The 14,617-nt window shown below is 52.5% G+C and overlaps 6 protein-coding genes across 6 annotated transcripts; 3 read left to right on the top strand and 3 right to left on the bottom strand.

Moving 5' to 3' along the window:
- Positions 1 to 445: 445 nt before the first annotated feature.
- Positions 446 to 1,840, top strand: andC (Short chain dehydrogenase andC; the record flags this gene model as incomplete). Its single annotated transcript, XM_066150807.1, has 7 exons — positions 446 to 732; positions 793 to 921; positions 979 to 1,039; positions 1,100 to 1,133; positions 1,196 to 1,365; positions 1,730 to 1,773; positions 1,837 to 1,840. The coding sequence occupies 7 exons, from the start codon at positions 446 to 448 to the stop codon at positions 1,838 to 1,840; spliced, it is 729 nt and encodes a 242-aa protein (XP_066009610.1).
- Positions 1,841 to 2,293: 453 nt separating this feature from the next.
- nrd1-0 (Negative regulator of differentiation 1) lies at positions 2,294 to 3,924 on the bottom strand (the record flags this gene model as incomplete). Its single annotated transcript, XM_032026295.1, has 7 exons — positions 2,294 to 2,513; positions 2,563 to 2,816; positions 2,868 to 3,389; positions 3,445 to 3,497; positions 3,575 to 3,662; positions 3,747 to 3,756; positions 3,860 to 3,924. The coding sequence occupies 7 exons, from the start codon at positions 3,922 to 3,924 to the stop codon at positions 2,294 to 2,296; spliced, it is 1,212 nt and encodes a 403-aa protein (XP_031877201.1).
- Positions 3,925 to 7,507: 3,583 nt separating this feature from the next.
- On the top strand, positions 7,508 to 8,460 carry CGGC5_v001275 (uncharacterized protein; the record flags this gene model as incomplete). The annotated part of the gene is made up of 3 exons (XM_032026293.2): positions 7,508 to 7,628; positions 7,688 to 8,347; positions 8,432 to 8,460. 3 exons carry the CDS (start codon positions 7,508 to 7,510, stop codon positions 8,458 to 8,460), a joined length of 810 nt encoding a protein of 269 aa, XP_031877223.2.
- Positions 8,461 to 8,669: 209 nt separating this feature from the next.
- On the bottom strand, positions 8,670 to 10,131 carry ppk23 (Serine/threonine-protein kinase ppk23; the record flags this gene model as incomplete). The annotated part of the gene is made up of 2 exons (XM_032026292.1): positions 8,670 to 9,516; positions 9,572 to 10,131. 2 exons carry the CDS (start codon positions 10,129 to 10,131, stop codon positions 8,670 to 8,672), a joined length of 1,407 nt encoding a protein of 468 aa, XP_031877219.1.
- Positions 10,132 to 10,668: 537 nt separating this feature from the next.
- On the top strand, positions 10,669 to 12,369 carry CGGC5_v001273 (Protein arginine methyltransferase NDUFAF7; the record flags this gene model as incomplete). Its single annotated transcript, XM_032026291.1, has 4 exons — positions 10,669 to 10,863; positions 10,919 to 11,188; positions 11,247 to 11,451; positions 11,510 to 12,369. The coding sequence occupies 4 exons, from the start codon at positions 10,669 to 10,671 to the stop codon at positions 12,367 to 12,369; spliced, it is 1,530 nt and encodes a 509-aa protein (XP_031877226.1).
- A 252-nt stretch (positions 12,370 to 12,621) lies between these two features.
- Positions 12,622 to 14,604, bottom strand: PTM1 (Membrane protein PTM1; the record flags this gene model as incomplete). Its single annotated transcript, XM_032026290.1, has 7 exons — positions 12,622 to 13,274; positions 13,326 to 13,568; positions 13,620 to 13,735; positions 13,788 to 14,110; positions 14,173 to 14,339; positions 14,422 to 14,455; positions 14,533 to 14,604. 7 exons carry the CDS (start codon positions 14,602 to 14,604, stop codon positions 12,622 to 12,624), a joined length of 1,608 nt encoding a protein of 535 aa, XP_031877227.1.
- Positions 14,605 to 14,617: the final 13 nt, after the last annotated feature.

Genomic DNA, 14,617 nt, shown 5'->3' with positions numbered 1-14,617 from the left:
CGTTAGCTGTTTCTCCCTCATGCGGCATTCTTGGAGCACGGCAAACGCCGGCTGCTGTGGAGTGTTAATGGAAAGTGGGCTGATGGCCGAGGTGCAGAGAGGGTGTGCAAAATGAGTTATAGCCCGGTTTAGGATGGCGGGAGCAAGGAGAACCAACAAGTGGAAGTCGCTTGCCACGCATTTGACCTTCTGTCGAACCACTTGTTCTGATGATGATGTGCGCGGGATGCACCGATGACACGGTCAACTCGCGAGACCCAAGACGATATAATGGAGGCTCCAGCACATAGCATGATGATGAACCAAATTTTCCCCCAATCTCCCACGATAGCTAGACTGTTGATTGACGCTGTTCCGTCCAGAACCATTCCCGGCGAGAAGAGAACCTCGCCCAGCTGGAACCGTGGATATCAATGTTTCCGGCTTACCTCCCAGACAATCAATCATGTTCTTCCACACCTCCCCAGACGCCCTCTTCATCCCTCCCAAGACGATTGACCCAATAGGTTATGGCAAGGTAGCAGTTGTCACCGGATGCAGCTCGGGGATCGGCCTGGCCTGCACCCAGCTCTTGCTGGCACACCAATTTCAAGTTTGCGGTCTCGATGCGCGCGAATTCAACTACTCGCTTCTTCAGGAGTGTGATCACGGCCGCTTCCACTTCCACCGAGCTGACCTGACGGAACCGCGAGCATGCGAGGATGGAGTTTACGCATCAATTTCGTCATTCGGGTGAGTGCCGTGCTGACAGAAGGGACTTGAGGGGGAAAATTATTTTGACAACGGCATTAGGAGGAGAATCGACTTGCTTGTCAACGTTGCAGGTGTCATGGATAGTTTCAGCAGCGTGGACGGCGTCACAAACGCAGAATGGGATAGAGTAATGGCAGTCAACCTGACGGCCCCGGTCAAAATGATGAGGTCTGTCCTGCCCTTCATGAAGGAGAAGGGCACTGGTGCCATTGTCAATGTGTCTAGTACGGCTGGCCTGTCTGGGGCAGTTGCTGGCATAGCGTATACTTGCAGCAAACATGGACTGGTAAGTCGTACGAAGAAGAACGGCAATCTTGAGGTCAGGTGCTAACAGTGTCGTCTACAGATTGGTGCTACCAAGAATGTGGCATGGCGCTTCCGTAAGGAGGGCATCCGATGCAATGCTGTGCTTCCCGGTGCGATTGACTCTCGTATTGGAAAGGCCATTGCCACGGACAAGGCGATGAATTTGATGTCGAGGCCTACGCCCAAGTTGAGCCAGTCCATGCTTTGCAAACCCATGCATCAGGGTTGACGCCGGACATAACGCCCCTCGAGGTTGCACAAGCGGTCATTTACCTCGCCTCCGATCAAGCACGAACCATCAACGGAGTGAGCTTGCCTATCGATCAGGCCTGGGGTGTTGTGTGAGGGTTTTACGGCACCCTCTGATTTTGTAGAAGCGAAGGTTTGGCAAAGACTTTCGCCAGCCGGGAAGTGTCAGTCAGCTATCCGGGCTGTCCATCATATACGCATGTAATCCGCATATGCTAGCGAGACCCTCTATATTTCCTATATTACCTTCAAATACGTTTCCGGGATACTCGCTTTTATCGTCTTCTGTCGTCGTCTTCTATCTTCGTCTTCTGTCGTCGTCTTCTATCTTCGTCTTCTGTCGTCGTCTTCTATCGTCGTCTTCTGCCGTCGTCTTCTATCGTCGTCTTCTATCGTTGTCTATCATCGTTACCATTACTAGCCTTATCGTTTTCTGTACTACTGTCATCCTTATCGAGGTATTAGGTGCGCTCAGTTATAATCAAAGTTATAGGGGACACTGCCGGATAGCCAACTGACAATGCCCAGCTAGCAAGACTTTAGGCAAACATTTGATGCATCTTGTCTTCAAACATTTAGGTTAGCAATCTGGTTGGTATCATAGATGATTCAATTACTTTTCAATTTCAATCATTATAGCCTGACATGTAGTGAAGTTGAACCGCGTTGGAAGATGCGCATCGGTGAGACAGGCTTTGAAAAGAACTAAGAAGAAACGCAGCTTGGTATTGTATTGTGACTCATTGACACGTCTCAGAATTATGCCGACTTCCCCGACGCACCGCCGCCCTCCTAGGAGACCAAGCCACACAGCACTGCTGCCAAGGAACAGGACAACATAACACAATAAAGCCCAAGGGTATTCGCAACCAACGCCTGAAGCATAGAAATGACACACAAATTCCCTCACCTGACTCCGGACTCTAGACCGAAGGCAGAGCGCAAGGATAAAACTCTCGCGAGAACCCTGGTGTGGTATCTCTACTCAAACCACGATGTCCATCGGGCGTCGTTGGAACTCTAGAAGAGCTACATCCTCATCCTCATCATCGTCGTCCAGGTGCAAGAGTTGAAACCGGTTTGCCATGGGGTCCGACGGGCGCTTAGTTGACAGAGAGTGTGCCGGGGCGCGGGGGTACTGAAATTTCTCCAGTGGCTGCGAGCACTCGTCGACGTCCCAGTCGATCCTGGAACCCTTGTACTTGCTGTGGCTTGGTCAGTATTTGTTGTACTTCCTCGAGCAGACCAGCTTACAAGCGACTCATCATACAGGTACGCGCAAACATGGCATTGTGAACCGAGTTAGTGCCAATGTGGCAGCTGCCACTTCTAAACGAGACGCGAACAACAACAAGGTTGTGGATGTGTTCCAGGTCGTCCCGAACACCCTCCTCGGTCAGGTTCGGATCACAACGCCGAATCACTAAATTCCGTGTAGCGCCGATTCCAATCTTACTCGCAACGTGGCCAGGTAGAATGAACTGTCGATCGCTCCAGCGGACTTCGACCTAATAGCTTGTTTAGCTGAGAGCGTTTGCAACCATTTATATCAACCTTACTCGCTTGTGTTTGATATACAAGTCGTGGCGACGCGCATGCTCAAGGAAGTCTTGAGCCTCTGCCGAATGCAAAAAGGAGACCTGGGCAGAGCGGTCATGCTTGCGCAGAAAGATGTCCAGGAGTTGACCACCTCGGATGACGGCCGTGACATCAGCGTGAGTCGTCTCATCGGGTAAATTGGTGATCAAGACCGTTCTGGTGGTCGATTTCTCGAACTGGAGACGAGAAGGCTTTTGATCCTTGTCTTGGTGACTTGAGCCCTGCTGATGGTTGGTTTCGGTGGGGGAAATGCACAATTCCGAAATCTCATGGACTTCCGTGTCAGCCCAATCCTGCTTGATGGACCCGCGATCACTGGGTTGGCCTCCATGACAGTCGCTGTTGGGAACTCGTGTGGCAGCCGTAATCTTTTGGCTTGGCTTGTGAACATAGTCTGGACCACCGCCCGAAGACGGGTCGGGGATTTGACCGGCCGGCTTCTGGTCATCCTCTTGACATTGGGATTCGTCGCTCGTCAGAACCTGGGCAACATTTTGCTTAGCTAACGAGACGCATGGTGTGGAGTCGACGACTTACAGCAAGTGTATCCTCGGTGACACCACCTCTCATCAGGTTGCGGCGCAGGTTGGCTATTCAGTTTGTCAGACAAATGAATTTTGGTGCTCGGCAATCCTGTATTGCCAAGTAGCGGGGGTTGGCGTTATACCGAATTCACGAGCAGCATTTAGCAGAGTTTCATGCTCGGCGCGAGAGATGGTGATGGTGGAGTGACACGACGTAGGGTCACTAGTGTTCTGTAGGAGCCGAGTCTATGTCAGCATTCCCATATTCTCCGATCGAGGGAGAAGAAGACAGCTAAATGATGGTGTGAGACGTACGAGCTCAGCCCTGCGCCATTTGTTAGCATCTTGCCAGCTCGCAGCAGCCCTCGTTCGGTCTCGAAGGAGGCTCAGACGGTAGACTCCAGCTAGATTGTGTCAGGCGTAATTACCTGCGGATTAAGGTATCAAGATAGGACCGGTCAATTGAGACCGTGTCACTGACGAAAGACACCATGACTGGCACGAGGTGATCGCCAACAAAAATCAAGTTGGCAAAAAGTGAGTTTGGAGAAGTTATTGGCTGCTCGATATCGAACGCAGCAAGCCACTTGGGGGTACCTATCTAAGGAAGGTTACCTCAGATGAGGTAGGTACCTAGGTAGGCATCGAAGGTGGTGGCCGATAGAAGCTTGTCTTATCGATAAGCGACACCTAGGTGCCTACCTACCTACCTTACCAAGGTAGTATCCCATCGAGTGCGAGATGACGTCGGTACAAGCATCACCCACTTTTCTCCAAATCTGCCCGTTTTAAAAGCCTTCTATTCGCGGGAATAAGGGAAATAAAGTCGGATTAATACACAATTCGCTACTACCCCGTATAGGTATGTACCGACGTCATCTCGCACTCGATGGGATAGCTTACCGGAGTGAGTGAGGTCACAGTGTGAGTGTTCGTGCAGGGTCCGTAAAGCCCCACATTCAGCCGCCAGCATGATGGGTTCGGGTGAATCGAACTCCAAAGTCTCGGACGGGAGTCTTTCCAGGCCAGTTCCTGGGCCCAGAAAGCCGGTGGTCCATGAGGCGGCATGTCAACGGACGGGAAGCTTCACGCCGTCCAAACTCTTCGTCATTCATCCCGCAAACTCAATGCTGGACTTCAGAAGCAACAGAGAAGACCCCTGGAGTGTCCTCCCCCCATCCCCTTTTCCTTACACGCCCAGCAAGAATCCACCGTCGGTCGAGAACTAGGTATCGCCCTTCCATAGTCCGTCAATGACTGAGGTACAGGGTACGAACTGCTGACGAAGTGGCATTTCCACTGACACAAATGAGCCCTTTCTTGAACCTGAAATCAATTTCTTGCTGAGTCATCGATCATCTGAGAGGGTTGGAAGGACGAACTGAGATATAAACGCTACTGTAGCACTTGGCGTCGTCGTGGAATGGACATTATATTCCCGCCGACGTATTCATGGTTTGGCGGCAATGATGGCATAGGGCAAGGCATTTGGTCAAGGGAGGCAGAAGATAATCCGCAGCAGACCGAGCACAACATGTCATTCCTCAATCAAAATGCATAATCATGCCGGCATTCGTCACGACTCGCCGCAGAAACCAAATTCGGCTGGGCAATCATACAACATACCAGTGCTCAAGGTATGTCTTGGCGATGAAGACGCCTTCAAAGTTCAAGATCAAGCAGGAACACGATGAGCTTCCGAATTTTCTTTTAGTCCGCCGCCGTCGCAGAGGTGGTTTGGTACCTACCTAACCTGAAAAGCCACTGTCGCAACTGTAGAGGAGCCCGTTTCACCGAGGGACCGTTTGGCCCGGCAGAACAGGGTAAGCCTAGCAAAGGACTGAACACTTCCCGCGGATCACGGCGTCACCTTGAAGAAACTTGTACTTCGGTCCTAGCGGGACAGGTCTCTGAGAGTCTGGAAGATCGCAGCCGTTTTTGGCGGCGGTGGTTCAAAACATTTGATGTGCATCAGATGCTGTCCGTGCTACTGTGCGTAGCCTGCTTGGTTTGCATTAAACGGCTTGGCTACGCAGGCCCTTCCTGTAGTATTATATACGAGGACAAACATGATGTGCACCGAAAACCTGATAAGAACCGATGCGAGTGGGCCAAACCCATGCTGCACCGAGCTGCATAAGATGCTGGTGGGAGCCGTCCATTTCGGGCGTGCTCTGGGCGACGCTTCCGAGTCAAGGACAGCCAGCTACCGGTACCCTGCGTCGTCTTTACTCGGGGCATCCGTGGTTCGATCCGGTGTTTACACCCACAGTCGAGGTCCTTTGCCTCGAAAACGAAGGAAGGCACCTAAGTACAACACGAGGACAGTTGGGCCTGACGGACGACATGCGATGGTGAGTCGGACCAACGGGACCAGTCTCGCGATGAATCCTGCTCTAGAATCGTCAGGAGGAAATTCGACTGACACAGGTGTTCATAGGCGCTCATCGCTCCATCCATCGGTCTCGCCTCAGTCTCATCATTGATTGAATCTGTGGAGGCGCGCGTCCCGGTAATTATTTTTAGGAGGTAAACACGAGCGAGGGGAGGCGTTGGAGGGGAAGGAATACGATGGCTGGTGGATCCAGTCTGCTCACCCGACGCACCAGTCCGGTTGGTTGGTCTCTGCATCTGTACTAAGGTCCGGGCCTGGACGAATGGACGGCGAAGAAGGTAGGTACCTACCCACTCAAAGTACGGAACACCTCAGCAACTGAGGTGCTGTGCATACTGTCGCTATCAAAGCCGGGCGTTACACTATGCCAGCGGTGTTTGGCTGCCCATGGCCCTCCCCTCCCTTTCCCCTTTTTTGGACGCGCGACGGGAGGTTGGATGCGCATCTTAGGTATGCTCACTGGTCAACGGCGAGCGGGCAGCCCATGTGCCGCTAGAGTCACCCGTGGACTGCATACCTTAGGTACAGATATGTGCTTGTCGGGTGGCGGGACCCTGGAGGCCCATGGCGATTCGATGTGCCGCCAGAGGACGGCTGGAAGAGTGACTGGCTTGTTGATCCTACTTTTTCTTGCTCCCGTGCTCCTTCCCTGTGGTGTCATGCTCTTACTATTGTTGCTGATGTTGTATTTTCCATTCCCATCCCATCTTTCACCCGGGCGGGCTGAGGTAATGGTGTTAGCACACAGCACAGGATTGGCTAGAAAACTCGAGGTGCCTTGGCTTGTTCGGCTGTGCCACCCCATCTCTTGCTTCTATGCATCCCGTATGGTGCATGCTCTAGCAGGCTCCGCCCCTGTCGCTGTGCTGCCCTGCATTCCATTTTTTCGCGATCATCCCGTCACTGGGCGCTGTTGTCCCTGGAGTGACTTGGACAGTCGGGGGTTCGCCTTGGTTGCTGTGGACCCACCAAACCTAATCAATTGGGGCCCATCCAATCCACTCGACCTCCAGTGCTGTACGCTTTCACAGTCTTCTCCCGTCTCCTGTTGAACCCGCCCCAAATTTCTCTGTTGCCATTCCAGTGCTTTCCTAGCCGTAATGCTTACCTAGTCCTCCTGAGGCCTACCTACCTAATTACTACCTTACCCGGGGCTAACGCAAATTCCACTGCAGATTTCGTCTCTCTCTCCTCTCTCGCCTCTAATCATTTTCCCTCTCACACAATCCTCATGTGATTTGCTTCCCAGCAGCATTTTCACCACCAGCGCCGCTTCTCGTCACCTTTTTTCCCCCTTTTCTTCTACTGCTATTTCAATTTCGATATCGACACTCGCTTGACACACTCGCTCGCTTTTTCGGTCGCTTATTGAAAGAGGAGGAAATCACAAAGGCTCACCTGGTTTGGCCGATTTGGACGTCGACAAGTTTACCCCAAGTCTTGTTATTGCGAATTTGCCCACCGAAAAAGGGGTCACCGCGAACCGACACCACACCATCCCGACACCCTACCTCAAAGCTCTTCGAACCACCAAGATATATCACCCCGCTCGATTGCAATCGTTCACTGCTGTTTCGACGAGTTCTCGACATATTCGTCCAAGCCGCACCACTGAGTTTCCCCCTGGTGTTTGCTCGTTTCATAAGATTGCCACCCTCCACCCGTACCTCGATCGATAATCATGAAGGCCGTTCACACTCTTGCTCTCGGCCTTGCCGTCTTTTCTCCCCTGGCCTCCGCTTGGCCACAATGGCTCCCTGATGTAGATGCGCTCGTAGTTCGTCAGAATGACGAATCCACAGGTATTTTATATCAAGGCTCGGTTGTTGGTCGCTCGTCCATATCTCTGACTTGAACATAGCCGCTGCCACTGCCACCCAAGCGGCATCTGCCACGACAGGTGCTAAAGCAACCGACACTACCGCAGACGCGACGAACACCGGCGGAGCGAAGACAACCAACCTTAACACCGCAAAGGTGAAGACAGGCACCAACACTGGGTCTGCCACCGGCACAGGCACCGATGCTACCGCGAGCTCTGAGTCTACTTTCGATGCTAGAGATCCTGTTGGCAGTGTTGTCATGGTCGATCCCGCGACGACGGCCAACTCTATCAACTTGTACAAGATCGGAGACTACGTCACTTGGAAGTGGAACTACACAAATGTGCAAGCCACCCCAACAGCCGTTGATGTGCTCATCAGCTGTTCTTCCAGATCCCAGACGTGGACGTTGACACAGAACATGAGTTGGGCCGAGCCCGCTTCTTACACATGGGATACGAGCGTCCAGGCTACTGATGCCTCAGCTCCCTTGGGCAACGACGCGTATACGCTGATTATTTATGACGCCGAATCCAGCGTCACTGCTACTGCAGGCGCCGGCTACCTGGGTGTTTCCAACGCTCTCACCTTTGGCATGTACCAGCCCCAAGCGTACACACCGTTGAGCGACTTCAACTGCCCGACTTGCGACTCGGCTGCCTCCGCGCTCAATAGCAAGGCCATTAGCATGGCCGTGGGTATGAGCATCATCACCGTCGCCAGCTTTACGTGGTTTGTGGCTGGACTAGGCATGTTTTAATGACTATTTCCTTGGTAATCAGGGTTGAACATCTTATTTTGGGAGCTTTGAGAGCGAGAACAAGTCCAGCGGTAATCATTTACGGTGATCATTAGGGTGGCGTTGTGTTCAACATGGTCGGGCAAAATGGTGGCTTCACATATAAACTTGGAAATGTTTATGAGTTCTCCTGATACATAGCTTAATGATGATACTGATCGAACACGTACGGTCATGTATTAAACTTTCTCTATGCCCGCTGCTTGCGCTTTGGTTGTGACTTACACCATCCTCAACGAGAACCCTCCACCCCTCTCTTCCTTGTCCCTACCCTGAAAGATGCCGCTGAAGTCGACATCTCCCAGCTCGACTGCATTCTGGCCACGTACGGGCGCATTAGGTTCATGCCGGCGCCTCCTCTCCTGGCCGGCCTTGCTAGGGAACGTAGGGAACATGCCTTCCTTCTTGGGCTTCGGGTCTTCTCTGAAGTACATGTGATCCAGCATCTCCTTCGCGGAAGGCCGTGAGTCGGGGTTCAATGACAATAGACCGTTAAGCAACGCACAACCGGCGTTGGTCAGCGTTGTAAACTTTGCACGGATGACAGACCCTGTGGTGAGAGAGTTCTTTGGAAGACGCAAGGAGCGAGCATTTGGAAGGCTCCTGAATGTCGGCCAGCTATCCTGCGTCGGCACGCCGCACACCTCGAAGATCTTCGTGACCTGGTCAACCTCGTTGCTGCCCTGGAGAAGTGGTTCCCGCGTGAGTAGCTCTCCAAATATACAGCCGACACTCCACATGTCGACGGCTTTGCCGTAGGTCTTGGCCCCCAGGAGCAGCTCGGGCGACCGGTACCACAGCGTTACGACGAGTTGGGTCAGCTTTGTCGGGGGGTCGCCGACATAACGAGCCATGCCGAAGTCTGCAATCTTGAGCTGGCCACGGTTATTCAGGAGAAGATTCGATGTTTTGAGATCGCGATGGAGAATCCAGTTGTCGTGGAGGTAGGCAACGCCGGCCGTTAGTTGTCGGAGAAGTGTCTTGACCTCGGATAGGAGAAACGGTTCGGGCATGTCCTCCAGTATACTCTTCAGGTCATGCTCAACGAATTCTAGAACGAGAAAAATGCTGCAAGCTGGTTAGCGTGTTGTCCCCCAAAGGATGCCATGTTGTCATGGCGTACTTCTCGATCTTAGTAGTCTCTTCTCCAACCACAACCTCCTCCAGATTTACAATATTGCGATGGTTACAGTCCCGCAAGATTTGTATTTCCCTTAAGCCCGTGACTGGAAGTCCATTACGATCGCCTGGTTCGATCTTTAGACGCTTCAGAGCAACCACCCTATTCGTCCTGGATTCTTTGGCCCGTGAAACCCAACCGTATGTACCCTCCTCGATGTCGTTCAGCTTCTCGTAGTTCTCGACACTGCGGCACTTTCTCCAATGGCCAAAGGGCATGCGCATGAGTTTCAATGCGCCTTCTTTTTTATTCGAAGTGCCGTCCAGGGCTCTGCCTTCGGGATCTGGCGTGAATTTCCGTCTTTTCGCTGGTCGGGACTCGTCGTGATTCTCGGCGGCGTTGTCGTTGCTCGTTTTGACCTGTTGAGCCAATCGGTCGGCCTCAGCCTTTTGGGCCTTCTCTGCCTTGATACGCTTCTTCTCTTCCTTCTCCCGCTTCAGCTTGGCCTCCAGAGCTGCATCTTCCGCGCTATCGGCCCATCTAGACCTGGCGTTGCTTGCCATTGCGTCGGCGCAATAGTATTGGGTGTTATTTGGAAGAGGTGCGTGATTTGTCCAGCTCGCATGCCCGCTCCAAGAATTTCTGTTTGAGATATGCTGTTGTGAAGTTTAGATACCAGCAGAAGCTCAGCTATTCGGGTATTGCACAGAAGACGACTAGACGCGGTGGTTCCATGAGTCTCGGGCTGTGTGCAGGGATCACGCGCGGTGAGTCGGCAGCGAACTGCTCCGACTTTTCCAGGAGATGGTGACGAAGCTAGAGCAGCAAGGGTCCTTATCTTATCGCACATCCCGCAAATATGGATACGCTAAGATGAAAGCTTCAGAAGCTGGCCCCGACTTGCCCGCCAACCATTGTCGTGGGAAACCGGACTCTAAAGCCAAAAGCGACGAAAAGCACATGCCGCCGCGTCACACATGTGAATGTGCTACAGGAACAGATCTCGTCTCTTTCTCGGCAGATGCGCCATGACTTCGACATAATTCAGCATATGAAACATAGAAGAAGTGTCGAAGGTCTCTTACGATACGACGGGCACGATGCAACGATTCTTTCCTCGACGCGCTCTCATGGCTGGTCTACGAGCTGTCGCCGCAAACCGCGTCACACAGGGATCATGGGTGGTAAACACTTCAAGGTCGTTCTCGGAGTCTGTTCCCAGGCGAAATAGAGAAGATAAGGAGGAGAGAAAGTGGTCCACTCCTCTGGCGAAGCAGCTGGCCGAAGCTATCTCTGTATGCGCCCGTGGGCACTATCATCGCAAATCTACTCTGACAATGTTGTGGGCAGATGACGGGGCCAATCCCTCTTGCAAGCTACATGCGCATGTGTTTAACTGGCGACATTGACGGATACTACACCGGCTTGGCCGAGGAGAACAGAGACCAGTTCGGGTTGAAGGGAGACTTTGTTACCTCACCTGAGATTTCCCAGATATTTGGCGAATTGGTTGGTGTGTGGTTTGTTGCAGAGTGGCTGAGCCAAGGAAAACCTAAGAGAGGTGTTGAGCTTGTTGAAGTTGGCCCTGGACGTGGCACACTGATGGACGACATGCTTCGTGTAAGCCAATCTGCGCCACCTGCGTGGTCCTTGAGCAGAAAGCTGATGCCCTTTCTAGACTATGCAAAACTTCAAAGAGTTTGCCTCGAGTATTGACGCCATTTACATGGTCGAAGCTAGTCCTCAGCTCCGTGAGGCTCAGAAGAACCTTCTGTGCGGGCCTGACGCTCCCATGACTGAGTCCAAGGTTGGCTATCACAGTGTTTGCAAGTATGAAAGCTTGCCTATTGTTTGGACCGAGACAATCAAGTCGATTCCTTGCGGTAGGCCCGGATTATTCATTCATCGTATGTGTTCATGAAAGCTGAATTCGATCGTTAGACCCAGACAAGATGCCCCTCATCATGGCCCACGAGTTTTTTGATGCCCTCCCTATACACGCCTTCCAGGCTGTAACTGTCCAACCGCCTCCTCGCGAGCCTGCAACAAGCAACGCGTCATCAACGATTCCCGCAGAGGGTAAACCCAAGGTCGAATGGCGAGAAATGTTGGTGTCCCCCACTCCGCCAGACGCCACTCATGAGACTATGAACATTCCCAAGTCGGAGCAGGGAGATCCGATTCCCGACTTCCAGATGACACTCTCCACGGGACCTACGCGCCATTCAAGATACCTGCCTGAGTCATCCTCAAGATATAGCCGTCTCAAGTCCATCCCTGATGCTGTGGCCGAGATCTGCGCCGACGCGTCCCTCTATGCAGCGGACTTCGCCAGCCGCATTGGCGGTTCCAAGCAGCATCCCAAAGCTCGTCCCTCTGGCGCAGCCTTGATTCTGGACTATGGCACGGCTGACACAGTCCCCATCAACTCATTGCGTGGCATCCGTCGCCACCGCCGTGTAAGCCCCTTTGCAGACCCTGGTCTTGTTGATCTGAGTGCCGACGTTGACTTCACGGCCATTGCTGAGGCGGCGACACGTTCGAGTGAGGGGGTGGAGGTTCACGGCCCCGTTGACCAAGGTGCATTTTTGGGCCAGATGGGCATCAAGGAGCGGGCGGAGGTGCTCATGAGGCAAGCCGGGGCAAAAGGTGTTGCTGATAAGGCCCAGGATATTGAGAAGGCTTGGAAGCGTCTGACTGATCGCGGCCCAGGGGGCATGGGCAAGGTCTACAAGGCCATGGCGATCTTGCCAGAGAATGAAGGAAGAAGACGGCCGGTTGGCTTTGGCGGTGATGTGTGAAGTCACACATACAATTGGCCAACATTAGCCGCCTGACAGCTTCCTAACACATTTCTCTAGTGACTCACTTCTTCGAGGGAGGTTGGTATGCTTCAAAGAAACCAAATATCATGATTCCCACCTCTAAACACATAGGCCTCTTACCGAACAATGAAACCGAGTGGAATACGCAAACGCCACCTCCAAGTGCATGTTGTACACTGCAATTATGTCATTGCCGATTTTTGCCCCTTGCACAAACCTCAAATTCATCTATTTCCTCGGACCCACAAGTTTGGCGTCTTCCTCGTCAGAGTCGTCTGAGAATCTATCGCCATCTTCGCCCACCGCGAAGATGGTCTCCCCGTCCAGAGAATCTCGTGGAATGTGTCTTTGCGGCTGCGTCTGGGGCATATTGCTCGCTTGAGCACCCGATGAAGCAGTGGCAGCTGATCGCGGGTTGCTCTCTTTGCCGATTTGGGCTTCCTCGTCATCGTCCGAGTCGTCAGGCGCGCCAATGTCCGCCATTGTGAAGGTTCCATCATCGTCCTGAGCGATCTCATCACTCATAGCGAAGCGCCTGTTATTGGCTGTCGGTCTCCAGACGTAGGCGATCCAGGCAACATCTGCGAAGTAGACAAGGTTGAGCCAGCCATCGAGAACGAACCAGCGGGACTTCCAATGGAAGGGGACGTAATCAGGGTCGTTGACAGAAGCAAAACTGAAGCTGTTGAAGAAGAAGAAACCGAAGATGACGAAAATGCTGATTAGGATGCACCACCACAGTTTCTTGTACATAGCTTCCTTAGCATGCTGCTTGCGCTCACGCAGGTCCTTGAGGGTGAAGTTGAGGGAGTTCAACGTCCACACGTAGAAAGCAGTAAGTGTGCCAGCAAGCGGAAGAACGATCAGGAGGACGAAGGGTCCTGTTACCCAAGTAAGCATGTCGCATTCGCAAAATGGGCATCAAAACTTACCAGCTGCGTCAGGGGTGATCAGCAAACTAGTAATTGCGTACACAAGTCCGAAGACAAAGTGGGCAATCGCAAGCCAGCGCACGTAAACCATCGTCCTGCCCAAAGTCGGCTTGACAACTCCGTAGCCCATGCACACGATCAGAAGCAGGAAGAAAGAGAACGAGTTGCGGGCAGCGTTGAGGATGGCGACAATGACAAGGAGCACCTTAGACCCAATATTGGCGCCGTTGCGGTTCAGGTAGTCTGAGAACTTATCAGGGACATGATCGTGGTATCACATACAATCTGGCTCACCGTAGAAGCCCCAGGTCATGAGCATTTCGACAACCAAGAAAATCACGATTGCTGTGATGTAGTTTTGGACTGGAAGGATGTCATGGCGATGCTGGTAGTATAGGAAACCCCAGAATCTACAAAATATTAGCTTTGCAACAACTGAAGCAATGCGCGGAGAGTCCATACACAGCAACCAAGGCGTAGAGAATCGTTATTCCGCCATAGAAAGGCAATTTCGGGATTTGCGTGGCAGGCAGCTCGCCGTACGCATTGCGAAATTCGACAACGGCAGTATACTCATCCGCAGTGAAACGGTCGGTGAGAACGCAGTAGTAGCCGGTCTTGCGAATCATGTATTTGGTGGCCTGCGGCTCCTTCAGATGAATCGCCTTCGTATCGATCATGTTCTTCGATTTCGTGGTGGCTTCCGGATCGATGATGAATTTGCCGACATCGGTCTCGTTACAGAAACCCTTCTTAACAAACTGCTCCTGGCAGATGCCGATTTTCTACCCATCGAGAACATCAGTTGCCTTCGTACATATATGCTAGTTTCGGGAATGCGCCTCACATGCTCCGAGTCCTGACTTTCGCGAACCCCGATCAGGTCCTCGTCCTTCCATTCGAAGATGACCAGGCTGACAGTAGGGTCTTGATCTGCCGGAGCTTGCTTTGGGAGAAACATAACGTTGATGTAGGGGTCGACGGGGCCGCCCCAAGCAGTGCGGCTGTACATGCCTATCGCAACACGTATCAGCATCCCATTGATATGGACAATGAATTAGGTAGAAAGTCCTTTTGGCACTAGAATGGCACGTACCAGAGCATCTCTGTCTGTTCTCATCGGTTTGATCCTGAGCACTATGGGTTAGTCTCCGTGTTATAAAGCGGCACGTCGGCAGCGGTGTCTATGGTAGAACAAGTTTCGTACCATCTTGACCTCAAGGGCGTTGGCCGTCCATAGGGACAAGCCCAAGGCAGAGGCCCAAAGCCAGCCCTTCATCGTGACCTTGGTT

This window comes from Colletotrichum fructicola, assembly GCF_000319635.2.
Source record: "Colletotrichum fructicola Nara gc5 chromosome Unknown KSG_Nara_v1_contig01, whole genome shotgun sequence".
Classification (NCBI taxonomy): domain Eukaryota; kingdom Fungi; phylum Ascomycota; class Sordariomycetes; order Glomerellales; family Glomerellaceae; genus Colletotrichum; species Colletotrichum fructicola.
Note: the sequence above shows the minus strand (reverse complement) of the source record. Positions and strands in the feature narration are given on the sequence as shown.